Source organism: Aptenodytes patagonicus, chromosome 11 (assembly GCF_965638725.1).
Source record: "Aptenodytes patagonicus chromosome 11, bAptPat1.pri.cur, whole genome shotgun sequence".
In the NCBI taxonomy this organism is placed as follows: domain Eukaryota; kingdom Metazoa; phylum Chordata; class Aves; order Sphenisciformes; family Spheniscidae; genus Aptenodytes; species Aptenodytes patagonicus.
In genome coordinates, this window is record NC_134959.1 from 24,690,431 (window position 1) to 24,715,364 (window position 24,934).

Here is a 24,934-nt window from a genome sequence, read left to right on the forward strand (position 1 = left end):
CAAATTGCACTGCATGGCAGATAAAATTCACTGCGTACAAACTGGACTGCCTGACTGCTGCCTTGTCACGTTTAGTAGAAAACGTTTTGCAATGTGTAAGGGTATAGCGCCCCAAAGCCTCATGCTAAAAAGCTGATATGGTGTTTGTTCAGTGGAATTTAGCAAACACAGAGCTCAACTCTCATAAATGAGAGGGGAACAGGGAACCCATCAAAGAGAGCTTCTAAGGCAAACACATCCTCTTAGCAGGGTCTTATCTCTGCACCGGTAGATCAAAGAGCATTCTTGCACAGCTGGACAGTGTGCAGGCATTACTACTAGACCTCTACAAAACAGACTGGCTTGCTTGTTGACTTGCAGGACTGTGAGACATGCATCACACGTGAAACTCATGATGAAGAGTTTGGGGATTTTTAATAAATGGATATCTAATTTTAGACCATCGTTTAGGAACCTAAACTAATACCCTGACTTTCAGAACACAAGAAGCTCCACAGTACCCAAGGAGTCCAAGTGAAGGGATTTTTCAAAGATACAAATTAATTTTATCAGCCACCAAAAAGGGATGATACAAAAATGTATTTGAAAATGTTTCAGGAACTTCATGTGCCCTGGAATACTCACTAGCCACCAACACTTGTGATTTTATAAAAATGCTTTCCATTTGAAAAAATTTTTCTATGCCTCCATTGCCTAGTGAAAGACACACACACACAAAAAAAAAACAGCCAGGAGGAAACAGCGGTACTTCTTACACCTGAAGTGCTGTCAAATATACAACATCAAGCTTGAAGATGGCAATCTTAGGTCACTTCCAAAACCAGTAATTTCCAAAAAAGGTTTGATTTTGAAGGAATAATGTCACATCTAAGAGATTATGAAAGCAATAGTTGTTCTTTTGGCGGAAGCAGAAACTACGCACTTGCTAGCCTATCTCAGCAACTTGATGTAGCATTTGTTATACAAATCCTACTCTGCTAACAGAGAAGAGGTAACCGCTGTAAAAGGACAAATAGTTAGTTACCTTTTACTTTCAGGTTCACTGGGTACGTGATCTGCTCTGACGGTCCTCTTTCATTCTTCCTGGAGCAATGGCTGGAATGTTCTGCTGCGAACAAAAAGCATAAAAAGGGATCATAGGGATCAGGTGAATCCGAGGCCACAAACGACATTACGTAACCAGGAATGGCTGATACTGCACCAGTCAACTTCTCGTGAAGTCAAGTTGATGGTATCACCATGAATATTTTCTCCCCTTCTGCTTTTGCTTTGATCCACAGGCAGTCTCCAGCAAACTAGGCCAGGGATCCCTTCCCTCTGTCTGCTGGGATTCAATGGGCCCTTCCACCACCCCAGACTCTGAGCACCGTCTCTAGCTGGTGTACCTTCTTAACTCACCTGGGAATTAGGACAATGCTGCTGTCCCCTTCTTACAAATGGGGCACAGAGGAACAGCCAGAATGCTGCACAAATTCTTAATTGTGTTTAATTGTGTTTTGGCATTTGACTATGAGCTCCTCCTCAGCATCACTTCCCCTTGCCTCTAAGGTTTCGGCTGCGAGTTAGGCACTTAGGTACCTCTTTGGCTTCTGGCATAAATGACTTCCTCAGTGCCACATGCAGACAACATGGGAAACCTGGATCTGACACTGCCATTCTTGGGCTATTAGAAGGAGATCCCGTCATGAAAAATCTCCCCTTTGAGATTATGTGCCTCACAAAATACTAGTAGTATAACCAGAAAGCAGGATTTTCTTGCAAGATCATGTACTACATTAAAAAAAGATTCATATGTTCTAAGAAGAGGAGAGGACAGAGGTTAAAAAGCAGAATAAATAAGACTTTGACTAAAAAGAAGCATGCAGTGTGGTATTCAAAAAAAGCTCAGCATCAGCTTAACACTGCTTTCAAATTTGTTAAAGGCAGAGAGGAACTGAAATAATTTTAGCTATTATTCCCCATTAAGGCTACACCTTCATGGCAAAAAAGGCATGTTTTTACACTGAATTAGTTATCCAGTTTGAATCAGGCACATTGTGCATACACCTTACCCAATCTTTACTTATATGATCCCATGTCTGTCTTCTGCGGAGCCTCTTGCTTCACTCAGTCCACAAGGCAGAGATGCAGAGGAACCTACTCTGACTCACCAGATCGGATGAGTCCTATTAGTTCCAAGTCAAGAGCACAGAATGAAACAAAGTGCCTTCTTCAAGCAGAAGAGCTCTGCCAGAAAGAACGGCGGGAACAAACAATGCTCAGGAGAAAACTGAGCCTGAAGGCTGAGCAGGAATATTATTAAGTTAATAAGAAAAGCAAACAGAGAGGTTTGGGGGAGAGAGGGAAAGGAATTTATGCATTGACTTGCCCCATCATTGTGGGGTTTGTCCATTCGTAGGCACTTGGACCACAGTCCTCCTCCCCTCAAAGCCAATCGTAAAACCTCTCTTTGATGCACTGATGCAGGATCTGGCCCTGCATAGCAATTTATGCCTTGAAATGTACAAGTTAATTAATCCTTCCAGTCCTGGGGAGACAAGAGATGTCTACATGGCCCAAAGGCTCTCTACTGATAGGAAAACTGAAAAAGAGAGAACTGACTTTCTCCGAGTCACAAACTACATCCTTGGCAGAACTGGGAGGGGTTCAGAAAACTGTAGGGTGCAGAAATCCCAGTTCTGAGCTCAGCCCACACATAAGCAGATCATAATTTTTAATGTCTGCTGCCAGTCACACTGACGGAAGGGTTCTGGGATCTGCTGACTTTGTGTCCTGGCAGTTCCTCTGACAGGCTTGGCGCTCCCCTCCCTATGCCATTGATTCACCTGGTAGTAGGAGAACAGTTTCAGGGTAACGATGAGATATACAAACAAGGTCAGCAGCCCTCCAACTAAGAGAAAGGAGAGGAAAAAAATTAAAGTGAAGCAGGAGCTAACACACCAAGTTACCGTAGCTTCCCAAGCGCAGACAGTGCAAGAAACTCCTCTATGTTTGCTAATCAGATAGCGGGTATCTCTGTTTATACAGCCTGCCAGATGCATCCAAAATAGACATTCACAAATTATTCTCTTGTCTAAAATGAGATGCAATGACATTCAGCTGTGCAGGTATAATTTTATTTTATACATACTCGGAACTAAACTCACCCCAGTTGCATGTCAACATAGATACAGTGTCTGCCATGAAGGGTCCTCCTAGAACGGAAAGGATGGGAGCAGTCAGCCTCATCCCAGTCTGAATTCGTTCAGCAGTGAGATACAGGGACCTTAATGAGAAACACACTTCACACTGGAAAGGACAACTGGGACATGTTGTCAGCTAGGACACCAGTAACACCACCAAAAAGCAACCATTTGGCAACACGTGAGCCCATAGGTGCCAAAAGAGCTGTCATCTGCCACTGTATTTAGAACAGGAAGCAACTGCGGTATGGTTTGTTTGTATTTTTTAACAGCAGCCAGTATAGCTAGTTAAAACCATAGAACACAGCAGAACCCTCCCCCTCACTCTGAGACCCTTCTCTCTTCCCAGATACCACTGTACAATTTAGATGGTGCCATTAAATCTTTGCTAGCACACAGCAAGCCCTACACAACAGCCCATATAAAAACAGGGACACTCTGAGAAAGTGACCTCATTCACTATCGTTTATTATTCCACTTGCCTGAATGTGCCTGTCGATCTCATCCCTCTGCTGTGTGGGCACACATACACACAAAGACACTGCAATATGTTCTTAGTCTATTCTTAAGTAGCCCACCCTAGACATAGAAACACAGAGGGCATTAATAGCACAGACGATAGGAGAAAGAATCCCATTTGCTGCAACTTTCTGAAGTTTCAAGTGATTTATGAGTTGTTTCAGCAGATGGAGCCATTGCAGTATACACCATGAATTGCCAACTAGGCCAATTCAGCGTGTTGAAAGGAAAAAAAAGCTTCTGCCTGCTATGAGGATATTTTCACAAGAATCCTTGGCTGTCTCCAGGCAAATGTGTGTCATCCCAGCAACTACCTGCTCTTTTAGCAAATGGATTGGCTTGCCCTGAATCTTCTAGGACTGATTTTTAGATCTATAGGATCATATATTCAAAATATCTCCACGTAACAGCAGCGTTTCTCAAACTTAAAACTGATAAAGACTGCTTTAACAGTCTGTAACAGTTGGACTTGATGATCTTAAAGGTCTTTTCCAACCTAAACAATTCTATGATTTTATGATTAGTAATTATGCATTAGTATCACAATCTAAGCTTATGGTTTTAACATGCATTTGAAAGCTGGCAGGTCCCCAAATCATGCCCACTCAGTAATTCTGGTACATAAAGACCAGCCTTTGCCATGATAATCAGCTGATTCCCCTTACTGGTGCCCAAATCCATTTTTTTAAAGGTCAGGTGTCACTACCATGGAAATGGCATGTAGCTGCAGCTGCTGAATTGTTGTGTTGCAGGATACCCCTGGCTGACGGAGTAAGGCTTTCAGAATATTTACACACGCCCATATTGAGGAAAGTAATACAAATAAGAATACAACAATTCAAGTTTCCAGAAATACATTCATTTACGAGTATGACTCTTTAAAGGTTCTAGGAAGATAACTATGATCATAAACTTAGGCATAAAACAGTGAGCAATTCATGGTACAATTAGAATTTGAGATAAATGGATTAATAATCTCCTGCTCAAGCATCTAATTAAGAAGAAGCTGCATTCATCAAAGGCTTTTGCTGACATTATACATTACTGAAGGGGAATTGGGATTTAATATCGCCTTGGTATGCAAACTCATTACCATTTTCCCTGATGGAGGCTACACACATATACAAGGGGCAGAGATTATTACACTTATTAAGACAGAATGCCTTCAAGAATTGACCCCTTACGCTTTGCACGCTGCATAAGACCCATTCATAAGCTACACAAAAGTAACTTAGCAAGTCTGCCCCATATACTTTTACATGCTTTGTAATTTTGAGTGTTAAAGACAGTACAGCAGCTCTTCTACAGTGACAATCACATCAGTTCTGGGACATGTTGCCATTGTACTGCTGGGCTGACAGTAAATCAGGGTAACACTTCTAGCCCAAAACAAATGGAGTTATGGCTTTCACTCTACAGACCATCACAGCAGGAAATGTTACAGTGAAAGCAAGTTAAGAGGCTGCAGCACCAAGCCTATGCTCTCAGCACCACGAACCTACGAAGGACATGAATGGTATGTTATTACATTATCCAGGGACAGCTTGGCCTTATGAGTAACATGCCGTAAATCAAGGGGAATTTGGTGAAATCGGAAGCTCACAGAAGGGCTGGACACAGGCCAAAGTCAGGCATGCAAGGAATTTCTGCCATGCATTTCCACTAAAGGTTGGAGGTCTAACTTCTAATGTATCATTCAGTCCCAGACTCCAAATCAAAGCCTTCTCATTGCACTAACCCCAGTGGTAGTTTTGGATTGAAACTATTGAAAGCTATTGAAGCTATTGAAATTGAGGCCACAAACCCCTTCTCATTGGGGAACAAATCTAAATTTAGACCCTAATCTTCAAATGAACGTATGAAGCTGATCTACCTCACTGCATTACTAATGTTCTTTACAAATATACGATGTCTTAACAGCATTTTGTTTCTCTCGGTGTATATGTGGCAAAGAGTCGGATTGAAAGGATGGATTCTGCTAGAAATACACATCATTATACAGAGCAAGCACAATTAATAAAGAATCAGTTCACCTACCTTTTTAAAATACCTTTCTATAAAAACTGCAGGAAGAGCAAGCAAAAGAGAAGCTGAAAGAAGGAAATAATAAAACATCAAGAAATAACTGTATTATACACTGGTGTAAAGACACCGTTGGTATGTACGCTCAGAGGCTGGGCTAGGCTGAACTTGCTGGCAGCAATGGCAAACTAAAACTTCTTTGGGGATCATCAATCAGGCCGCTGCAAGTCGGGAGTTGCATTTATGGAGCTGAAGCTTCTGAGCCCGTGGGCTCAGAAGAGGTTACCTAGAACTGACACAGTGAAACGATGAGACTGCAAATAAGACAAAGCACATTCCCAGCCAGCTGCTAAGCCATCCTCCTGGGGAGGTCAGACCTCTCTCATAAGGAACCTTCTGTGGATGAGGTAGCTTGCATTGGCATCAGATGAAAAAGCTGGGCAGAGAATCTATATGAATCTACAGTTTTAAACTGCTCCTGTAGAGTTGTCTGTGTAGTCCAAAGTGGCTCTTCAAACCCTTTTGCACCAGCCTGCTGAATTAGGGAATCAATAGGGATCAATACCATCTCTCTGACATCTCAGGAGGCTGGGTTTCCATGAGCCATTAACTCTGAAACCTAAATGCTAATTTAAATTCAATATTTTTAAGGGTGTCATTCCTAATCAGCTTTGCAGAAATAGCTAGCTGTTTTGGTGTGGACAGTCAGAGTGAACTGTGATGATGCCATTACCTCCTCAACTAATTATTTGGAAGGAAACTGAATGCAAGGGAAAATTTAAAAGTAGAGGAACATTCTGCAATAAAAATGTAACCTCATGCAGGGAAACAAGATGAGCAATGTTTATTAGGAACAGGAGCTAAGTGTCTATTTTCTAGTGCTTGGGATGGGTTGACCTCGGCCAGCAGCCAAACACCCACCCAGCCTCTCGCTCACTCCCCTCTCTTGCAGGATGGGGAGAAAATAGAAGGAAAGTGAAAAGACTCATGGATCAAGTTTAATAGGGAAAGCAAAAGCAAAAAGAGGAATTCATTCACTACTTCCCATTGGCAGGCAGATGTCCAGTCACTGGCTGGGAAGCAGGGTCTCAGCACGCTTGAGAAGACAAACACCATGACCACAAACGTACCCCCTTCCACCTCCTTTCCCTGAGCTTTTATTGCTGAGCACAATATCATATGGTATGGAATATCCCTTTGGTCGGCTGTTCCAGCCATGTCTCTGCCCCATCTCTTGCCCACCCCCAGTCTACTGACTGGAGGAGGGAGCAGAGAAAACCTTGCCACTGTGCAAGCGCTATTCAGCAATAGCCAAAACACTGGTGCATTACCAACACTGTTTTAGCCACAAATGTAAAGCAGAGCACCTTACAGGCTGCTATGAAGAAAGTTAACTCCATCCCAGCCAGACCCAGTACAATGCTCCATAATAAAATTATTCCTAATGTTTAAAGCCAAAGTAGACTCGAACGCAAAGGATGTTATAAACAGCCTGCTGCAATTTTAAGCAATTGCATTAGACCTGTATCTTCAAGGTTTGACTCATGCATTTCACATCATTAACATTTCAGATACGCTAACCATCTCTGTATTTCCACCCTTTGTAGAAAAGGAGCAACAAACTGCTGTGTGGGCCAAGAAGTTCCCAGGTGCATCCCAGTTCACCAGCTGTTCTGACATTGGCCTGAACTGTCTCTGCTGAGCCACTGAGCCACACCAGCAGGTCTCACCTGGTTGAGATTTTCATCTCCTTCACTTGGTTCTGTTTGGAACACAATTTTCTACCACATGAACAAAGCTCATCCATACAGGAAACCAATAAGCCGTAACTACAGAGCTGTGAAGTACCTTTTTGGTATCTCATGTCCCATTGATAATTACCTCCTAACAGAGTCGGGTGTCTAAGAACTGCTGCAGAGCTCAGCCTTGGTCTGTGGAATGAGCTCGTTAGGAACCACAAACCCAATCATGTTTCACCTGAAGTAAAAACGACTATCATCCAGTCTGACATCTCTACTAGAAAGCCATAGAAGTGTGGGCATTTAGAAATGAAGCAGAGAAACAACTCTGTACTGCGTACAAGTCTCAGAAAGGACATAAGGGAAAGGCTAAAATGTATATGACACATTATTTAATGCACTCAGAGGCTCCAGGATGGAGACCATTAGTCAAAAGAGAAGAAAAGCAAAGCATTTGCACTGAAGCACCAATCGAAGAAGGTTTCAATCTCTTTAAGAACTGCTAATTGTAATATTGAAAGACGCTATCAACAAAAAAATCACCATTGGTGAACGGATATAACTTCACTTTCTGTAGTGGATTTACATCTATCTATGCCATGGAGATATTTGGCCCTGAAATTCTGTGAGAAGGAGATAGATTTTTGAACTCCATATTTTGAAAATAAGGTCTAAAACCATCACTCATCTCAATGAGATTACTCTGTGTTTGCCAAACCTTTCCCACTAAATGTGCTTTTCTGTTACTTTACTAGCTCAGCTTGTAAATACAGGATTATAAGAAAATGAGAAAATCAAAACATAGGCAGTCTCTCCTAGAACAGGTTAAAACCCTGCCAAAAATCCACATCTGGGTTTGTGTGATAAAGCCTGCCACTGAGTACAAGCCACAAAGTCCAGAGAAAATACATTTGCTTTTAAAATATCTCATGGGGTTTTGTCACTTTTGAATATAACATTCCTGGACATTTAGCTGATGACAGTTGCACGCTGCTGACTTACCGGCAATGAGATATATCGCTGGCCACTTACAGGGGTGTTTCATGAAAACCAAGATAAACTTTATAGGATCAAAGAGTAGTCCATGCCTGAAAGAGAAAAGCTGTCAGATTTGAGGATATGCTGTGACAGGGTGTTCTCAGAACCACAGAGCCACCCGACTGTCAGACGATGCAAGCTGCCTGTCTTGTCTCTTCTTCGCATTCCCCCACACCGTGAATCACTGGACTTCTTCCAGGCGGGGTGTTCAAAATGAACTGCATCATCCCCTTAATCCTTTGACTCCAAGGGTTAATATCTCAAACTCTCCCCACACACTTCGCAAGCTCCCACCACCTGGGATCACTTGCCTGGTCTGGCAATTGATAGTGGGTAGAGAGGGTGGATCCTGCAGGACCCCACAGGCATCCCTTCAGCAGCTCAGAAAATGCTGCTATCAGACCACCTCTTAGACGGTTTCCTCTCATTCACAGCAGCTACCTCTCTGTCTCCCAAAGATGCCAGGAATGCGAGCAAGAATCTCTCGTTTTGCTCTGCTCCTCATGGACCTCCTAGTTGTTATTATACTAATAGTCTTTCCCACTGGGGCACAGAATTTTTGGTGTGCTAATTCTGACTATAATCACATTATACTAGCCAAATTCTTAGTATGCATTCACCGTAACATGACATTTCTATAGCATTTTTTACACTGAAGGATGAAAAAAACCTCTTTACAAGCTACGAACAAGATTCTCTACTTTCCGACATGACGCGGCGTGCTCCAGCAAGGTGCTGTTAGATTTCACTTCCTGCATGTGATCAGAGAAGAAACAGTTTGCATCTTTTCCTATCCTAGCATGCCTCAAAACCATGGGACAGCCTGACCAGACATCCACAGTCCAGAAATGAAAAGCAGCAGCCAAGAGGCAATCAGATTTAAGGCATTCAGAGATTCTGCTGGCCAAAGACAGCAAGTCACGGGCCAAAAGGAGCATTCACACTCTGACAAAGCAAAGAGAGAGTCTGTCTCTAAGAACCCTGGAATATCAGCATTCTGATCACCTAATGCTGATGGATGAAGGGATGGAGTAATGCTGGTAACACTGAAACCATGGTTCAAAGAGCACAGGCAGCTGAAAACATGAAACGCAGATGAGTGCCATCCTCTCCAGCCAGTGATCCTGGGCCACTGGTATGGACAACATGGCAGATAAAGGGGGGGGGGGGGGGGGGCAGATACAAGAAATCTGAATGAAGGCAGGGAAGAAATCGGTAGCATTCATGTTTTGGTAACTTACTGATTACACATAAGTGAGTTGATACGAACCTACTGTCCCTGCAATTCAGAATTCAAGCTCTTATTCTAGGTCTTGAGAAGTAAGCAATGTTGCCTTTTCTTTCAGTAACTCACTCACTTAATAAAACACTCCAGAGTAATGTGAATAAGAGTGAGAACCTAGAATGAAGAAAAAGATTATCAGGATATAAAGAGAAAAATATTAAAAATATCTGTATTCAGATATTACAGTTGCTTATGTGAGTCTGAAAGACAAAGAATAATCTTTTCTTTTCTTTACAGGGGTAAAATTTGCAAATTTTAGCTTGCTTTTACTGGAAATGTCCTGGATAGCTCAGAATAAAAGCCCAACATCATTTAGAAAGTGAAGCTCATATAGCACCCCACCCCTGTATCTCCCTTTCAAACAGGTCATCAGTTTCTAGTTTTTATGTAATTTCTTAAAAAAAATCCTTTCTTCTGTGCACAAAGATTGATTCATTGGATGTTTTTTGTCTCTGGGCATTGAGCAGCCTTTTGCTGAATGGAGTTGGAGTGCATGCAACTTAATTGGAAGAGCATAATTTCCAACATCTCCCTAGGATATTTACTGTGAATGGTGAGGCATAAGAAAAAGGAAATTGCTGATGTTTAATGTTTTATACTGTGGAAAGGACTCACTGTTTTGCTCAGCAGCTTGAGTACTTTACAGGTAGGAAAAGGTCTCCCTCTCAAGAATGAACACAGCACTTTTCTTTCATCCACGTCATGTGAGTGGATGTGAATGAAATAAAAATACATGTGAGTTTTCTACTCACATCATCACAGTCACCCTGAGACACTAAAAGTTTGAGAAATCTCACGCTTTTTGAATTTACTGCAGATATACAATTCTGTGCATTAATCAGCAATTTCCTTAATTTCTTGCTGAAGGCAGTTATCACAATTACCATTTTCCCACACTTCTAAACAAAAACAATAGTAAATTGCCATCTAAGGAACTCCAAATGCAAGAGACACCAACAATTTTGGCAGTATTCCCATCTAAATCATAAAAAGTTTTAGCAACATGGCACCACTCCTTAAAACAAGAAACCTTCACCAAATGCCTGCTGCTGATTTAACTGTGACTTTCCACTTACAGGCAAAACTACACAATGGTTAAAAATGCCTTGGAAATTGCTGAATCCACTCCTGCATAATAACAGAGACTCACACAGTGAAGGACAGCTGGGAAAAAAGTATTGAAGAGTTCTAGAAATGCTTCTGTTTTCACTTTGGTTGTCAAAAAAGCTGTTTGCAATAGCAGCTATAGCATCTGCTTTATCTTATCACTTCAATAGTCGTTTTTAGTAGGTGCTTAAAAGATTTTGGAATTCATTGTACAAGCTGGCCAGGGTCCCTGCTGACATCGCTGCCTTCTGGCTAAGAGACCCTTGGCGAGAAGCTGGAAGCCAGAAGACCCTTGCCATAGGATGCGTCGTTACCCTAAATCCCTTCATTTCTTCTGTGGCTGTTCTCCTGCCTGCAAAATGTGACACAATCCTCCTCCCTCCCTCCACGTGGAAAGGAATGATACTTTGAGATGTAAATATGAATATGGTGTATCGTTAATACTGTTGCTGAATCGCTCACATTTGCAGATAAACTGAACAGGAAAGTGATTATCTCCTTGGTTTACTACTGGCTTGTGCTGCTACCCCTTTTCCTTCAAAAAATAAAGTTGTCCTGGACTGCAGAATCTGCCTCTTGGAGAGCAGTATTTATTCATATGACATAGCACTTAACTCTCTTATGATAATCCTACTGAAGCCAATTGGTTTACTTGAGTTATATGCCCGTATTTGCACAACAAAGGGGCTGCAAAAGCTTGTATCAAAGATACAGTACGGCATGACTTACAAATAAGAACTCCCACTGCCGCAGGCAAGTTAATTGATTAGGAAATGCAAATTTGTTGAGTGAAAGTTCCAGTAGGGAAAGGAATGATCTAAGTAGCATCAGAAAGCCCGGGGATGTGGGCGAAGGATATGTGCTACAATGCGTTGCCTTCTATCAGCTGGACACCACGAAACAGAGCGCTCTCAGAAGTGTGCACACCACATGCCCGAGTTTCACTTGTGCACTCAGGATCCTTCGGCCAGGATTAGACAGTGATTCTGGCTCCACTGAAGTCAGTTGTCTCATCTAGGGATCTTAAGACAGCCAAAAACCCTGCCCGTGTTTCTGATTACTTGATAACAAACACAAATAAGAAAAGCAAGTCATACTATAATCCTATATGGTAATTGAGATTCTACGTGATAGGGGACAAAGGCTCAATATCAGCCTTAGTTTGTGCTGTGGTTTAGTCCAGTACGTAGAGACTGATGATTCCTCTCTCACTCTGACCTTAAAAAGTAAGGTAAGGAGAGGTCACCGGGAGTGGTACGTCCTGCTCCCATCAACATCCTGCAGCTTTTTCAGTTGTCTTACTTCATGTATTTAATGTTATTTAAATTGCCCACGATGGCTGTCATGACACATCTCAGCAACTGCGCAACACACACAGACATCAGCCTGCTCTGATCAAATGAAAGTCCCTAGAAGAGCAGGTAACATAATTTTGCTTCCCTGAATTTATCCGAGATATTAAATTGGCTGAATTTTGTGGTATTCAAGATTTAAGAAGTACATAGATGGGATGTAACAGCTGTCGTTGATTTCTAAGTTCTCATTCTTTCCCATACTTTGCAATCCTCTCAATTTATCTACCGTACCTGGAAGTAATCTGGGGTTTACCCATCACAGCTCAAACTTACTTCTGTAGTATTTTGCTCTGTCATTACTCAGTTTTTGGCATATGCCTTCACCTCCTGCCTCTCTTGCTCCACCACTGCCTTCTCTCAACGTCTCTTTCCCTTTCGTCTTCTTGCACGCTTTTGCTCCTTTCTTTACTCTGGTTATTGAGGGATTCTGCTGTTCTTTGTCTCTGTAAAGCTCCCACTACTTCTGCTAGTGTAGCTGCATGTGACATAAAGGGCTTTGACTTTACACAAATGCAGGAGGAGAATGAAGTCTCCAGTTTACAAATCCTCCAAGCACAGACAGGCTCAGTTATGACGCAGGACATTCCTTTTCTTTCAGGAGGTCTTGAAATCATATTTATGAAAATATAATATGGTTTAGGATGCTGGGCTCATTACACATATTTTTATACCAAGATTCACACACAAGTGTTCAAGAATAAGAACCTGCCTAGTAACTTTCTCAGGATGAGAAGGCAAACATACTGCGAAAAGGGGTGACATAATTTTGGCTGCCAAACCCATCATTCCTTAAAATGCTCACAGAAGAACAATTCTTCAACTGATTTTGCAGTGAGTGTGAACACCTTTCCCTTTGTGTTCTTTCAACTTTGCCCAGTACCTTAGGCTTTCCGCACCTCTGTGCCTTATTTCAGTATCACATGCTACAGGCTGAGGCATCTTGCGACACAGAGAAACAGCGCTTTTCTTTCTTCTTTTTCCAGATGTCTTACTTCTGCACCCTAGAAAAAGAGCATATTCCACTTGCATAGTTCTCTCTTCTCGCCCCCAGTGCAAGCTTTCCTATTTAGCATAGAGATTTGTTTCCTAAACCTGATTAAGCAGGGAATATTTTCACTAATCCAATTCAGCAAATTATAATTTTGTCAGAAGTGCCCTTTAGAAAGAGCTTTTGGAAATTGCTCTGTAACTCATTCGGAATATGTGCACAGATAGAAGGATTTCTTTTCCAAACAGAAAGACTTCATCTCTCATTAAAAAACACAAAAACAACAAAGGACAATAGTTAACATTGCTAACTCTAATATAACGTCTGTTTTATGTAGCATAGATAAAAATTGAGCATCTTACAAGAAATGACTTTTTACATTAATCTTTTTCCAGGAGCATGCATTTCCCTTACAGTTGTTGTCAGGATTTAACGTACCTGACTAATGGGAAAAGGGGACATTCTAAAATCAGCAGTGTGCGGGCGTCACATTGACAAACACATTTGCATACACTTCTGCTCCTGATACTTGTCTAACAAATTAATGGCATTTAGATTTTTGCAAATCCAGCGTGCCACAGTTCACAAAAAGCTTGCCATTTCTTTGTTGGATGGATTTTTATAGCATATACTGCCATAATACCTAAGGGATGCGTAAGTGACGGAAGTACATCATCCTAAGGTCTCAGTTTCCACTGCCTGTGCTTTATTTTTCTTAGTACGAAATAAAATAGCGCAAGATTTAATAAACCAGTGCAAATTTGATTATTTTTGCATGGGTTTGACTTTGATCAAGATATTAAAGTACCGGTGTGCTAATTAATGAAGACAAAACAATATCAAATCACAACGGATCCAGCCTGAGCAAACAGCAGCATGAAGAATGCTGAGGCCATAAGAATTAAACGGTAATTGAAGAAGCATTGGCTTACGCCTTAGTCATGGACTGAAAATGTCTTTAAAGAAATCATCAAGCCCCCTGTGAATAACTGTCATTATTTTTCAGGGACATTGTCAGGTCTCCGAGTTTCAACCCTGCTCAATTGTTTGTTTTTCTTCTTCAGCAGAACAAAGACTGAAATATTTACTAGATTATTTAAATGTTATTTTATAGACCACTGTATACAGAAAGAGTAATGTTTTCAGCATATGCAGCTTAGGGAATAGCAAGAAAACTTCATTCGATGAAAAAGGAACGGATTTTGAAACAACAGAACAACGAGCAAAAAAAAAAAAAGCACATGGTCAGGTTCTAATACGAAGTAAAATTCAGATAAAAACGGGGGTAACCACTTACGCTTATACATTCAAACCCAGAATTTAGCACAGGGTATTTGATTCTGCCATCAAAATATGACTTCATTACTTATTTTATAGCACTAAAATAAATTACTTTGGGACGTAGCCTCACTTTGAAATCCACGGTACACATAGCTCACTAATACCGACTTCTGCCTACTCAGCGCAGCCACATCTGCCGGTCTGATCTTGTACTCTGCAAGATGACCCATGTCCTTAATTGCCAAAAAGAAACACGGGGATAACTAAACACGAGCAGCATTCGCTTGGCTTTTCAGACAGCTAACTGGCAGGTTCAGATGAACGTATTTAAGCTGCAGGGCAATCCCTCTGCCTGCCAGAACAGCTGTTCTGAGGGGCCAGACGTTGCAGCGGGGCCCTTACTGCTGCTCTGCCCGCAGCTCCTGCCGAAGGACAGGGACGTCGTCAGCCAGCAGCGCTGGCCACGACCCGAGCACGCTGCTGTCAGGGAGCAACCAGCCAGGCCGCACCGCTGCACTCAGCCTGCTGCGTGTATTTAGATGAGATACGCCTTCGAAGCTCCCTGGTTTGGTACGGCCTTCTGATTACTACCCGCTGCTGGTTATACAGGCTGGCAGTGATGAGGTTGCAGAGAGAAGTCCTGCAGCGATCAAAAGGGACTTCAGGGCACTGGGGCGACTGGTTCAAGGATCGGGAGCACAGGTAGTGTTTTCCTCTATCCCTACAGTGGCAGGGAAGGATACTGAAAGGAGCAGGAAAACACACCTGATCAACGCGTGGCTCAGGGGCTGGTGCCATCGGAGGAATTTTGGCTTTTTTGATCATGGGGAGGTTTACATGGCACTGGGCCTGCTGGTGACAGACGGAGTCCAGCTGTCTCACAAGGGAAAAAGGATCATGGCTCATGAATTGGCAGGGCTCATTGAGAGGGCTTTAAACTAGGTTCGAAGGGGGAAGGGGATAAAACCAGGCTCGCTAGAGATGAGCCTAGGGGTGGCGTGCCGATGCCGGGGGCGAAATCGATAGCCCAGCTCAAGTGCATCTACACCAATGCACGCAGCATGGGCGGCAAACAGGAGGAGCTGGAAGCCATTGTGCAGCGGGAGAGATATGACTTAGTCGCCATCACAGAAACATGGTGGGGTGACTCTCATGACTGGAGTGCTGCAATGGATGGCTATAGACTCTTCAGAAGGGACAGGCGAGGAAGGAGAGGCGGTGGGGTGGCCCTGTATGTTAGGGAGTGTTTCGATTGTATAGAGCTCAACGATTGTGATGATGGTACGGTTGAGTGTCTATGGGTAAGGATGAGGGGGAAGGCCAACGAGGCAGATATCCTGCTGGGAGTCTGTTATAGACCACCCAACCAGGATGAAGGGGCGGATGAAGCGTTCTATAAGCGGCTGGCAGAAGTCTCTCAATCGCTAGCCCTTGTTCTTGTGGGGGACTTCAACTTCCCGGACGTCTGCTGGAAATACAACACGGCAGAGAGGAAGCAGTCTAGGAGGTTCCTGGAGTGTGTGGAAGGCAACTTCCTGACGCAGCTGGTAAGTGAGCCTACCAGGGGAGGTGCCTCGCTCGACCTGCTGTTTACAAACAGAGAAGGACTGGTGGGAGATGTGGTGGTCGGAGGCCGTCTTGGGCTTAGCGACCATGAAATGGTAGAATTCTCGCTTCTTGGTGAAGTAAGGAGGGGGGGCAGCAAAACCACAACCATGGACTTCCGGAGGGCGGACTTTGGCCTGTTCAGGATGTTGGTTGAGAGTCCCGTGGGAGACGGTCCTGAAGGGCAAAGGGGTCCAGGAAGGCTGGACGAACTTCAAGAAGGAAGTCTTAAAGGCGCAGGAGCAGGCTGTCCCTGTACGCCGTAAGAAGAATGGGCGGGGAAGACGACCAGCCTGGCTGAACGGGGAGCTCTTGCTGGGACTCAGGAAAAAAAGGAGAGTTTACCGCTTGTGGAAGAAGGGGCAGGCGACTCAAGAAGAGTACAGGGATCTCATTAGGTCGTGCAGAGAAGAAATGAGAAAGGCAAAAGCCCAGCTAGAACGCAATCTGGCCGCTGTCGTTAAAGACAACAAAAAAAGTTTTTACAAATATATTAATGACAAGAAGAGAGCCAAGGAGAATCTCCATCCTTTATTGGATGCAAGGGGGAACATTGTCACTGAGGATGAGGAAAAGGCTGAGGTACTCAATGCCTTCTTTGCCTCAGTCTTTAACAGGCAGACCAGTCATCCTCAGGGTACTCGGCCCCCCGAGCTGGAAGACGGGGACGGCGAGCAGGATGAACCCCCCGTAGTCCAAGAGGAAGCAGTCAATGACCTGCTATGCCACCTGGACACTCACAAGTCTATGGGGCCGGATGGGATCCACCCGAGAGTGCTGAGGGAGCTGGTGGAGGTGCTCGCCAAGCCACTCTCCATCATTTATCAGCAGTCCTGGTTAACGGGGGAGGTCCCGGACGACTGGAGACTTGCCAATGTGACGCCCATCCACAAGAAGGGCCGGAAGGAGGATCCGGGGAACTACAGGCCTGTCAGCCTGACCTCGGTGCCAGGCAAGATTATGGAGCGGTTCATCTTGAGGGTGCTCACAAGGCATGTGTGGGACAACCAGGGGATCCGGCCTAGCCAGCACGGATTCATGAAAGGCAGGTCCTGCTTGACCAACCTGATCTCCTTCTATGACCAGGTGACCCGCCTAGTGGATGAGGGAAAGGCTGTGGATGTGGTCTACCTGGACTTCAGCAAGGCCTTTGACACTGTCTCCCACAGCATTCTCCTAGAGAAGCTGGCGGCTCACGGCTTAGACAGGTGGACTCTGCGCTGGGTCAAAAACTGGCTGGACAGCCAGGCCCAGAGAGTTGTGGTGAATGGAGTTACATCCAGTTGGCGGCCGGTCACGAGCGGTGTTCCCCAGGGCTCAGTACTGGGGCCGGTCTTGTTTAATATCTTTATCAATGATCTGGATGAGGGGATCAAGTGCACCCTCAGGAAGTTTGCAGACGACACCAAGCTGGGCGGGAGTGTTGATCTGCTCGAGGGTAGGAAGGCTCTGCAGAGGGACCTGGACAGGCTGGATCGATGGGCCCAGGCCAACTGTATGAGGTTCAAGAAGGCCAAGTGCCGGGTCCTGCACTTTGGCCACAACAACCCCATGCAGCGCTACAGGCTTGGGGAAGAGTGGCTGGAAAGCTGCCCAGCAGAGAAGGACCTGGGGGTGTTGGTCGACAGCCGGCTGAACATGAGCCAGCAGTGTGCCCAGGCGGCCAAGAAGGCCAATGGCATCCTGGCCTGTATCAGAAATAGTGTGGCCAGCAGGAGTAGGGAAGTGATCGTGCCCCTGTACTCGGCACTGGTGAGGCCGCACCTTGAATATTGTGTTCAGTTTTGGGCCCCTCACTACAAGAAGGACATTGAGGTGCTGGAGCGTGTCCAGAGAAGGGCAACGAGGCTGGTGAGGGGTCTGGAGAACAAGTCTGATGAGGAGCGGCTGAGGGAACTGGGGTTGTTTAGCCTGGAGAAAAGGAGGCTGAGGGGAGACCTCATCACTCTCTACAACTACCCGAAAGGAGGTTGTAGCGAGGTGGGTGTTGGTCTTTTCTCCGAAGTAACAAGCGACAGGACAAGAGGAAATGGCCTCAAGTTGCAGCAGGGGAGGTTTAGATTGGACGTGAGGAAAAATTTCTTTACTGAAAGAGTGGTGAAACATTGGAACAGGCTGCCCAGGGAAGTGGTGGAGTCCCCATCCCTGGAGGTATTTAAAAGACGTGTAGATGAGGCGCTTAGGGACATGGTTTAGTGGGCATGGTGGTGTTGGGTCGACGGTTGGACTCAATGATCTTAGAGGTCTTTTCCAACCTCAATGATTCTATGATTCTATGATTCGAGACACCCCTTTCACAGCACTCTGCCCGCGGGGCCGAGGCTGGCATGCTGGGGGGACGGCGGCCGCAGGGAACCGTCCGGGGCCCAGTCTGAAAGCAAGCCGGAGCCGCCGCCACAGCTGTCCCGCGCTATGAAGGCTGTTGGCGGTGGACAACCGCCGGCGAGGTGAGTGGAGGCAACGCCGGCACGGGCAGGGCAAGGCTGCGCCAGGCCCGGAGCTCGGCAGCTCGCAGCCGCAGCCGCTGCCGAGGCCTGGCCTCCCCTTGGCTCGGCAGTGCGCCCGCCCCGGCCCTGGGGCCGCCAGGCGGCAGGACCGCGGTGCTCCCGGGTATACCCCGGGGGGGGGGCACCCGCCGCGGTAGCCGGTGCAGGTGCCAGGGCGAGCCCCGCCGCCAGGCCCCGCCGGGCACCGGGCCGACCCCGATCCCACCGCCGGGCACCGGGGGGGAAGGGCTGCGCCGGCGGGGGCGGGCGATGCCACGGCGCATGCGCGGCGGCGCGCTGTCCGGCAGCGGCGGGAGGGGCTTGACTGGCTGCGCGGGAGCCGCGAGGTAGCCCCGGGGTAGCCCCGACGTGCCGGGGCCGCTCCGGTGCCCGCTCGCCCGGCCATGTCCGAGGCGTATTTCCCTGTGGGCCCCGGGCTGGGCCTGGAGGAGAACTTCCTGTCGCTGGACGACATCCTGATGTCGCAGGAGAAGCTGCCGGGCCGCGCCGAGAGCACCCTGCCTCGCCTGGCCTTCGCGCTGGGCCAGGGGGCCGGCACTGGCGACTCGATTCCTGAGGTAACCGGACGGCGGGGAGGGAAGAACTACAACTCCCGGCAGCCACCGCGCGGGGCGGGGCGGGGTGGCCGGCGGGGCGGGGGCGCGGGGGACGCTGGGAGCTGTAGGCCGGCGCTGCCCTGGGCGGAGCGCGCCGCGGTGGCTGGCTGCTGTTCCCTGCGGGCCCCGGCCTCGCTGCCGCGCCGCGGACCCCCTCCCGTGCGCGCCGGGCCCCAGCGGCCCTCTATTTGGGGGTCACTGCAAGGAAATTTTAGCTTCTAGCTACTTTTTTTAAAGTTATTTTTACTTCAATTGTATGCATTTTGCACGGGTTTTTTCTTGGTGTTTAATAATCTGACAATTATTAGATTATACAACATCAGTTAAAAAAAATCCACTTTCAGAGTCTTGCAGTAATAATTAATGCCTCTAAAGTGTGTCTGTTTTATATTACAATTACAGTAAATTGTTCTGAAGACAAAATTGACTTTTTGTAATACTGGAGCTTCATTAATAAAGTTCACTGTCTGTCTTTGGGTTTGCTTTATGTGTATTTTCATGGTGAGGACAACTTTTGGTTTTTCTCATTCATGCAGGGATCAAAGCTGGAAATACCTCTGTGGCTTGCTAAAGGTCTACATGACAGCAAAAGAAGGATCGTTTCTGTGGAACTGCCAAAGATTTACAAGGAAGCCTGGAGGACAGTGTTCAGCGCTGATGCCAATGTGGTTGATCTGCATAAAATGGGGCCATACTACTATGGGTTTGGCTCCCAGCTCCTGAATTTTGACAATCCAGAGAATCCTGAGATAGCTCAGACCATCCTGCAGGCAAGTATCTGAACGAAGTCTTGAAATTTGGTTTTGCATTTTTCCATCTTCCTCTTGTTCCCAGCTGTGCAGCAGTCTTCAGGAAAAATATCCTGGTTTAATCCAAATGACTTCTGGATTGAATACGGGTTTCTAGATCAAGCTGTAGGATGACCCTTTTGGCACCTGCACAGTCGAGGGGTGGGAGCCTCAAGTATGCATCGGGAGTGTAATTTTAGCTTGGAGCTTCCACACTGTAAATATGGTATTTCATAAAATCCTGTAAAACAGGACTAGAGGAGAGAGAAGATTATTTCATCATGCCCATGCTGCAAGGCAGAATTAATTCACCCTCTATTATTTCTATTTTTCTACCCTGTTTTTAAAGCTCTGTAATGATGAGACTTCACGCTGCTCTGGGCAATCTGTCTCAGTGCTTCGCCATCCTAATCTTAGAAGGTTTCCTCTAACGTCTAAACTAAAGCTCCTTCGCAGCAATACAAGCTGTTCTGTTTGTCTCATACAAAGTAAATGCTGAGGACAGATTATTCTCTTCCTTCCCGCAGCAGTCCCAGTTCATCTGATATCTCTTTGTGGGTCATGCTTTCTAACCTCTGATTGTCCTGATTGTGCACTGCTGGTATCTTCCCAGTTGATCTGCATCCACAGTGACGTGCAGTGCCCTAAACAGCATACAGTCTCCTGCTCAGGACGTGCACTGATGAAAACAAAAAGATTACTTTGTGAGTTTTGTAGGCCATGATGCTCTCTGCTCATCATGGTGCAGCACCTTGTTTTTCACGATAGAGTGACATTGCTGTGTGTTCGGTTTGCAGTCCACAGTAAGATGGTACAGATTGCGTACGCAGACAATCGTTGCTCTTCCTGCGTTTGTGCAGTTCCCTATTTCTGCCTTAATGTAAACCCTTACATTAGTCCCAGCTGAATTACATCCTGAATTACATGGTTTTCACACCATCTTTCTAATTTGTCGGGATCATTGTGAATTGAGAGTTCTGCTTCCCAACACGCTTGCAGTCATCCCTCCTCCTTTTCCTGCATGTTGTTTGCTGATTTAATAAGCATAACTTCTGTTTCTTTAGTAAGCTTATTAATTAATATATCAAACAGTACTTGGTTCCAGATAGACCCCTGTTGAGCTCCACTCAATATGTTCTTCCCTCCTGACAGGAGCTATGGATAATTGTCTTTACTGACCACCTACGGGCGGTTTAGCTAGATCTTGCAAGAATGCCCCGTGACAGATACCTGTCTGCTGCTTTTCCTCCCCTTGGAAGGCCTAGCATCCTGCCGTAATAGGAAACCAGGCTGGTCTCTCAAAGTTTGTTCTTGGCAAGTCTTTGTTCTTGTTACTCTTCTCTCTGTTTTCTTGCAGAAGTTTATGTATAGTTTATTTGTTCCAGTATGTTTCCAGGAATTGATACTGATGGATTTATAATTCCCTGGCTTTTCCTTCCTCCCTCTCCATCTCCCCTTTCTCTTTCAGAAGATGGATACCATCTTTGCCGGTTTCCAGACTTCTGTGCTCCTTGAGCTTTTAAAGATAACCACTAACAGCTCTGAGATTTCTTCGGCCAGCTCTCTAAGTAGTCTGGGATGATTGCTATTGGCTTTTTTTTTCCTTCTCTTTTTTTTTTTTTTCTTTCTCTGTTCTTTAAATGAAGGCTGATGCCTTGATGAGGCTTTAAAGCACTGCTGCTTTCTTGGAGTTGTCCACTGAAAGCTTGCTTTCTGCATTGAGGAGGTGACCACACCTTTCCTTGTCTTTTCTCTTTCTGCTAACGGACATCTTAGGAAAAAAGCCACATTAGCACACATCATTACTTGTTGACAGAAAAATGAAAGCACGCAAAGTGTGCTTTCTCTTTATTAAAAGCAAGCAAGAGGGGAGTTGTGCTGACTTAAAAAATAAACAAAACACAAAAAACCTCCCCTCTCCCAGGAACTATAAATGTGAAGTATAACTATTTGGTGGCAAAGCCAAAATGAGAGTTATTAATTTATAATGTATTTATTCTATAAGTAAATCTCCAAAATACTACTGTTCTGATGATTCTAAAATCAGCTTCTGAAATAACAAAGCATAGTTTTCAAAGCGTTTTGACCCTTTTTTTTTTTTATTATTCCCAAAAGCAAAGATAAGGAGGGAAATAAAAATCCTTAAATATGTCTTGTTGCTTAGCTTTTAAAAATGTTATTTATTAGTTGTAGATTTGGGGTTTTGACTTTTTTTGTGGTTAAGTGTTTTTTCAGCATACTGAATGCTTTACAGTGGCGGTTTGGCGTAACTTCCAGGCCGTTCCCAAGTTGCAGCTTGTATGTTCCTGCAGCAGCTGCTGTAGCATGAGATTCATTCCACCCGCTCTAAAGCAATGATTGCCTGTGAAGTGAGATGGAATAGATCGCAATTGTGTTAAACCCTGTGGTCTGCTCAAGCCTGTCACTAGGAAGCAGCCAAAATCTAATTCCGTGCTTGCTTCCCATCCAGTATATCAGGCGCTTGCTCTCCCGGCTCGGGCAGAAAATGGTTTGTCTTTGTATCCAGGGTTAATAGGTGCTTTGCTGTTTGCAGACCCCTGACTAGTTGTGAACTAGAGCCTACACCTTTGGCTTTTCAGTCTTGAACGCTCAGGCCTCTAGCATTTGAGCTGAAGAAGCTTCTGTGTTACCTGTCAGTAATTCTGCTTATCTTCTTTAGACATTTATTAGCCGTTTTCGTCGTATCATGGACTCCTCTCAGAATGCCTACAACGAAGACACATCAGCGCTGGTGGCTCGGCTGGATGAATTGGAGCGAGCCTTATTTCGAGCTGGCCAGAGAGGGCTGAATGACTTCCAGTGCTGGGAAAAGGGACAGGCTTCTCAAATCACAGCTTCCAGTCTGGTCCAGAATTATGGGAAAAGAAAGTTCACAGATACGGATGGTTAAAAGCCTGAAGAACATGCAGCTACAGTGGGGGACACCGACAGATTTACAGTCTGTCTGTCACAGAAGAGAAAGATGAATCAGCTTTGGGGAAGGACAGTCTCCCTGTCCATTAATGGGAATTCTTCTCTAGAACATCTTCAGATTAGATTAGTGCAAATTTTAAAGGCAGACGGCAAGGGTATAAAAAATAGATCGCATCACATCACTGGATAGCTTTACAGCTTACTCATACCACTCCTGAGGATTTGCAATTAAAGTGTCTGCTAGGTGGCTGAAAGGGTATGAGAGGATTTCTAAAAGGGTGATTAATATTTATTATTCTTTATCTTCCAAATTGATACTTAAATACCGGATCTGTTTGGAAAAAGGTGTAATTCTTTGTATTTCATCTTGCCCTTCCCATTCCAACCTCCTGGGAACAGCTGTTTCCAGGTTCCCTGTTCTTTGGAGAGCCCCAATGATGTGGAAAAAAATGTACAAACGGCATTGAATTTTTCCCATTTCTTATATGTTGGGGGGGAACAGGTACTCTTTGTGAGGAAAGAATGTTTTTCTTTGCTGACTTTTGTACACAGTGTTAGTGCCACGGAGAAAAATACCTCCTCTAACCCGTGTAGCAAGCAAAGTGGCCGTGCAGGTCTCACGTGCCACCTCATCCTCTCTCTCCCTTTTGGCCCTTGTGGGATTTTGATGCTGCACGGGGTGGAGAATGTTCTCATTTGGTATGAGCGGCTTTTGTGACAGATGCGTCTCTATGATGGGTGGTAAGCTCTTCCGCTTGTTTTACAGAGGAGGCAACAGAAGGCAACAAAGAGTTAGTCCGGACCGGATCAGAAGCAGCAACTTTAATGGAAACTCTCCCCCATTATCAACCTCTGAGCCATCTGTTTTCCCATGAGAAATTCTTCTGATTACGAAATTTGGTTAATAGAAGGGACAGAGTAAATGAACTGAGTTTCCTTCCTTCTGATCCATCTAAATCATCCTAGTGAAATGATCCTAGTAAATGTCATTCTTGCCAGTAGGAGTGACTGGAGTTGGAACTTGCTAGACAGCACAGTGGTTATCATCCCACGTAGATGCCCTTAAACCTAGATTATCTGAAGTCCCATTGGATTGGAGACACAAAACAGATGGTTATCTCTGTAGGACTTAGTTCCCGTGGTCATCAGGATGGTTGTCCTTTGGAAGCAGGTATTAGACACCTTATGTGTGCCCCTAGGCATCTGTAGAAGGTGGACCTTGCAGAGTACCTAAGTGGAGGAGCCAGATCGTAATGATACTGAGCACTTCCTCTTCTGTGGGAATCACTGGGAGGTGACAGCAAGATCCAAATCTTGGAGGAGTTGTTACTGGACTTGCAGATGCAACTGGATATTGGATACTTCAAACTGGAAACCTTAAGTACAAAGGGTACGTGGCCATTCCTTGGCCAGACAAGTGAAAGCTCTGCCTCTGGAGGTGGTGAGAGGGGACAGCGTGCTGGCTTCACAAGCACCTTGGCATCTCCGCCTCAGCTGCGCAGGGCCAGCTGTCCTGCCACACAATTAGAACACTAATTGGAAGCTGTGCCTGACAAGCATGTGCAAGATCAAATGCCGCTGCACTTAATGACTTAATGGCACATAATAGCCTATGCATTTTCATGAAGCTTTTGCCTATTGTCCGTTTCTGGATTTTTATGTTGAATAAATATTTTGTAAGGGGACGCTCATAATGTAAAATGTCTGTTGTTAATTGCCCTGCAGCAGAAAAATTAGTCATAGATTATAAAGTGCAGGTCTCTACAAAGCTGTGGCCATGATAGATAATGCAGTCCTGCTTATATCATTCCCCTTCTCTTACAGGTAACACGGTCAGGAGCTACATTCGTGTAGTCATGTGAGTGTAGAAGTAGTTCCTGTGTGACTTGGCCCACGTGGGTAATAGCTCTTCGCTCAAGTCGTGGGAGAGACACTGCCAACCAATCAATAGGCTATTGATTTTATAAATTGCGTTTTTATGAAACACA

At 45.1% G+C, this 24,934-nt stretch overlaps 1 protein-coding gene across 1 annotated transcript; it reads left to right on the forward strand.

The window, feature by feature from the left end:
- Positions 1–18,948: 18,948 nt before the first annotated feature.
- Positions 18,949–24,640, forward strand: GINS3 (GINS complex subunit 3). Its single transcript, XM_076348766.1, has 3 exons — positions 18,949–19,185; positions 19,761–19,994; positions 22,693–24,640. The coding sequence occupies exons 1-3, from the start codon at positions 19,012–19,014 to the stop codon at positions 22,921–22,923; spliced, it is 639 nt and encodes a 212-aa protein (XP_076204881.1). The 5' UTR covers positions 18,949–19,011; the 3' UTR covers positions 22,924–24,640.
- The last annotated feature ends 294 nt before the right edge of the window (positions 24,641–24,934 follow it).

Excerpts from the sequence above, each read along its gene's own strand:
- GINS3 (XM_076348766.1), top strand. The coding sequence starts at position 19,012 with ATGTCCGAGGCGTATTTCCCTGTGGGCCCCGGGCTGGGCCTGGAGGAG. Across the intron at positions 19,186-19,760 it reads CTGGCGACTCGATTCCTGAG|GGATCAAAGCTGGAAATACC; the intron begins GTAACCGGACGG and ends TCATTCATGCAG. Across the intron at positions 19,995-22,692 it reads TAGCTCAGACCATCCTGCAG|ACATTTATTAGCCGTTTTCG; the intron begins GCAAGTATCTGA and ends TATCTTCTTTAG.